Source organism: Rhamphochromis sp. 'chilingali' (assembly GCF_963969265.1).
Source record: "Rhamphochromis sp. 'chilingali' genome assembly, chromosome: 13".
In the NCBI taxonomy this organism is placed as follows: domain Eukaryota; kingdom Metazoa; phylum Chordata; class Actinopteri; order Cichliformes; family Cichlidae; genus Rhamphochromis; species Rhamphochromis sp. 'chilingali'.
Genome location: NC_137940.1, coordinates 12,785,345 through 12,790,043, shown reverse-complemented (window position 1 = coordinate 12,790,043; position 4,699 = coordinate 12,785,345). Strand labels below are relative to the sequence as shown.

The 4,699-nt window shown below is 39.7% G+C and overlaps 1 protein-coding gene across 1 annotated transcript in view; it reads left to right on the top strand.

Moving 5' to 3' along the window:
- Positions 1-693: 693 nt before the first annotated feature.
- LOC308408468 (NLR family CARD domain-containing protein 3-like) overlaps positions 694-4,699 on the top strand; it is a 22,924-nt gene continuing 18,918 nt past the window's right edge. The window contains exons 1-2 of the mRNA XM_080900723.1: positions 694-715; positions 2,819-2,879. Coding sequence (XP_080756849.1) covers positions 2,832-2,879 — 48 coding nt within the window. The 5' untranslated portion in view covers positions 694-715; positions 2,819-2,831. The remainder of the gene's footprint in view (positions 716-2,818; positions 2,880-4,699) is intronic.

Below are 4,699 nucleotides of genomic sequence, written 5' to 3'. Positions count from 1 at the left end.
TGTACTGTGTACTGTGCATCAGATGGAGGAGTTGTACAGTGAGATATGAGACAGGCAGGAATGATTTCCTGTGTAGTTCAGTGGTGCATTATGGGTAATCTCAGTCCTTCACTGAATGTGCTCCTATGACAGGCCAGCATGTCATGGAGTGGGTGGGAGATATTATCCAGCATTGTCTTTATCTTGGATAACATCCACCTCTCTGGTGCCACCTTAAGGGAGCTCCGTCCCCTCAAAATTACTGGCCTTGCACATCAGTTTATGCCCCAGCATGCAACAGCATAGAGAGAGAGGGGCATTGGCCACAACAGATTCAGAGAAAATCCGGAGCGTTGTCCAACAGATGTTAAAAGACAGCCGCCTCAAAAAATGGAGACGACTCTTGCCCTTCCCTTTAACTTGCAGTGGTGTTTTTTTAACTCAGTCCAGTTTATTGTTAGTGTGTACTCTGAAATATTGTGGTCAACAGTACTAAATGGTGCACGGAAGTGTAGCAGGACAAGTACAAAAATGAGTCCACCATCAGAGGCCATAAGAAGAGCATTTGTAACCTTCAATAGTGGTGTTTGTGTTTTGTGATAAATTCTGAATCATGACTAACTGATTAATAAATGCAGCTGCATTATGTCTCTTTTTCTTGACAGATTTCTGTGAATTCATAGTTGACACAAACACTATAAACAAAAACCTCAAACTGTCTACAAACAACAGGAAGGTGAGAAACGATCTGATTTATCCTCATCATGATGACAGATTTCTTGACTGGTGTCAGCTGCTGTGTAAAGATGTTTTATGTGGTTACTGGGAGGTGGAGTGGACAGGTGAGGTTGATATATCAGTAAGATACAGAGGAATAGGAAGGAAAGGAGAACGAAGGAACTGCAGATTTGGAGAGAATCCTCAGTCCTGGAGTCTGGACTGCTCTAATGCCCGTGGCTATGCCGTGTATCACAATCAGAGAAAATCACCCATTCACCCTGTGGCAAGAATAAGGCACGGCGGGACCACGGCGTATCATTTAGAGCCATCTTTATTCACATCTCACCACAACACAACCCCAACCCCTGAGTCCCCGTGCTTTAACACGGCAGGTGTGATTGCGGATGCCGTGCAGGTGCGTCCGCACAGCACCGCAGACCACGCCCCACCACACACCCCTCCTCCTCCTCCTCGTCTCCTCCCTGTGGTTCTAAGCGAGTAGCAGTGTATGTGGACTGTCCTGCTGGCACTCTGTCCTTCTACAATGTCTCCAGTGACTCTTTGATCCACCTCCACACCTTCAACACATCACATTCACTGAACCTCTTTATCCTGGCTGTGGAATCTGGCACCATTCATGTGGTTCCTCAATGCATCTGTGTTCTGTGCAGGTGGAAGAATCTCCTTCTGTTAGAGAAACTGTGTAACTGCAGATACACGGACTCATTGATGAAAGATGCATTTTTGTAACTTTCACTTACAGAACTGTTTTGTACTAATATTTGGATAAAAACTGAAAAGTAAGCTTTAAACACTAAGTGAAATTCACACTATAATTACACTAATGTAAGATAAGTATATTGTTTAATATGGTACTTTACAAAGGATATACTATGCATGTGGTAGATATAAGTATCTCAGTTGATTATGTATTAAAGAAAAGAAAAGAACTCTTGATCAGGTATTGAAACACCATCTATTGTCAGCACAACTGTTCTTAAAAACAGATTTACATACGTCATTAAGCGTTCACTGCAGTCAAGTTCTGAAGGAGAATTAAAACGAATGATTCAGCTGAATACAGTTTAAAATCACATTTCTCTGTGTAGATTTTGAATAAAATGATGAGCATTACTTGTCTTTATTAGCACTGCGCTGTTCTTTTCATTATCTGATTATCAGAATTATATCTTTCTGACATAAACATTAACAAGATAGAGTAGTTACTCATTGTGTCCATTGGAGGGCAGTGATCCTCATAGATTATGTCCCTTTACCAGTTTTCCATTTACAAGTAAATACAACTTCAAGTTAAAATAAATGAGGATTAATTTAAAGACAAAAAGAATGTCATAGAAGGAGAAAAAAATACATTACACGAGAGAAAGAGGCAAAGATTTCAAGACAAACACTGTAAGTTTGTATTTTGGTCGCAGAGTAGAAATTAATAACTAAGTGTTGAGTTGACTGTGAAGAGCCCGTCAGACTGACCTCACTTGTGTGCTTCAGCTGTACTGACATTTACATACTTTAGCAACAATATTAATCAATAAAGAAACTATGATTTCAGTCATACTGAAGAGGGATGGATAGATGGTCTTATCAGATTGGCTGATTGGTATTTACTGCACTCAGCACGTCACACAATGCTCACAGCCTGGCAGTCAAAATGAATGTACACCGTAAAAATAATTACCACAAACATAAAGCAGATAAACTCTAAAGGCAAACAGATACAGGGCAAAATGATTTAGCGGACATGATAAAATATAGAAATGCCAAACAGAAAAACAATAAACCACTTTCATGTCCATGTGGGAAGCAACTTAATTTTTATATAGAAACTTGAACAATTTCTCTGTTAAGGCTGCAGCTCAAAGAATACTAATATATCCTGTAACGTTACACATATCACTGCTTTTCATAGTGATATTTATATTAGAAATACTGAGTATAGACATGCATTGAATAATACTGTCAGACTTCAAGAAATAAGTTGCTGCATTTCTGAGAAAGTGAAAACAGTTTCTGTGAACCTGTAAATTTGTCTTTTATCTTTTAAAGAGCTACTGGCCTTTTCTGACGTTCCTCAAACGCCTCACTGTTATGTGTGTTTCAGTTTCATTGTGAGAATGACAGCCGAGCACATGATGTTCTCCGTGAGAAACCTCAATTTGAAGGTAATGGGTGCAGATTTGAATGCTTTGCTCGTTGACAACAGCAGTGGTTCGGTTACTTACACTAGTAACTTATGTTCAAGTTACTTATAATCAAATAACTTATGCTCAAGTAACGGAGTCAGAACTTCTGTTTATTCGACACATCAGCTACGGGCTGGAATTCGTCCAAAAATGACTTCACGTGTCCTCTCCCGATGGCTTTTTCTTTCATCAAAGAAATTTGTGTAGAATAATTGATGCGGACTTCGGAAAAGAGAACCGCTGTTAATAATACGATGACGTGTCTATCTGCCATGTTTAAACTTCCTGAAGAAGTTTAAACATGGCAAGAAGCTCATCTTAGATTCGGCGGGCGGACTGACCCTCGAGTAACAGATCGAGGAAATAAGCTGAGGGCACCATCAGAAGCACGCATCAAAAACAGGCACACACTCAGCCTGTTTGTATCATTATTGGTCATGTTTACTTTCACTGTTTGACGTTTCCTGATGCTTTTGCTTGATGATGTTGTCGAGTATAGGCTATGGATTATAAGTATTGTAACGTTCACAAGAACCAGACGGTTGGATCTCAGTCTGTCCGTTTATTCGGCAACACAGGAAAACGGGCCGTTAACTCCGGGGAGAGTGCCCTCGTACAACACTTCACTTCAGCCCCGCAGTCACACAACAACAACAAGAACGCCCCTCCCCTCCCTGCACACATTAACTCCCTATTTCCTGCAGCACAACCAAACATTTATCTTAAAGAAATAACAACAGCGTGCAGAGATAACCAACATGTCACTGTAAAATAACATTTAACCATTGTTACAGTATGTTCGTACTTCTTTCTACTTCATTTCGGACATGATGTGTTTATTAATTTATTTAGAGCACATATGTATACGCAGCTATCGGTGTATATGTGTTTATTTTATATCTCCGTCCGGTTATCACCATCGTCATCATCACCATGAACTATATTCTTATGGACTCGCATTAAATGATCACGTCGTTTTGTGTGTCAGTGTCCCGCTCTGTGCTTTGTTGTAACCTTTGGCTGGTGTATAGTGAGTTTGTGAGAGTGACCGAGGCTTCAGCATGCTGTTAAACTCGGGTTTAAACTGCGCTTCAGAGGATGAAACTTTCTGTTGTTTGTACATTTTGCCCCCCCGCAGCAAGCATGGTTGAAATAGTGACTTTAGCTCTTTTAGCTCTGTGGTAAAAACTGGCATAGCAGAAAAAACTGTGCCATGGATAGACAGGTATTGTTTCCATGGAGATTAGTAGTCCAGTCATACTTTCCCTGACCAATAATAATAATATTAATAATAATAATGATAACAATCTGTTTCATTTAAATTTAACTGTAGTTACTGAATACTTTAAAACTGTACACTCAAAAAATTAAAAAGGTGGAGAAAATGTTAAGATAATTTTCATTTTCAATATCAAAATTCCAGTTACTAGTATTTTATGGCATCTTCATTAAACTGGGTTCACCTTCATCTGAACTGAACTGGTTTCAGCCGTGAGCTGTGTAACTGTGTTGTATTAACTAAAATAGATAAGATCCGATCAGGGAAATGCAGCGGGACTTTCTCCAGGCTGTAGTTTAAGGGACATTCATGTTGAAATGACCTGTGGTGTGATTTCTTGCAGACTGATTCTGATCCAGGGATGCTCCACCTTCCTGCATAGTTTCTTTTTCATTAACCTTTTTGGGGATTTCACAGCAGTTAAGTTGGAGCCTGTAATTATTGTCTTGTCTTAGCAGAAATCATTAAAACAGCCATGCTGTCTAGCCCCATCACTTGCTTATAATGTGTTCAGGTGACA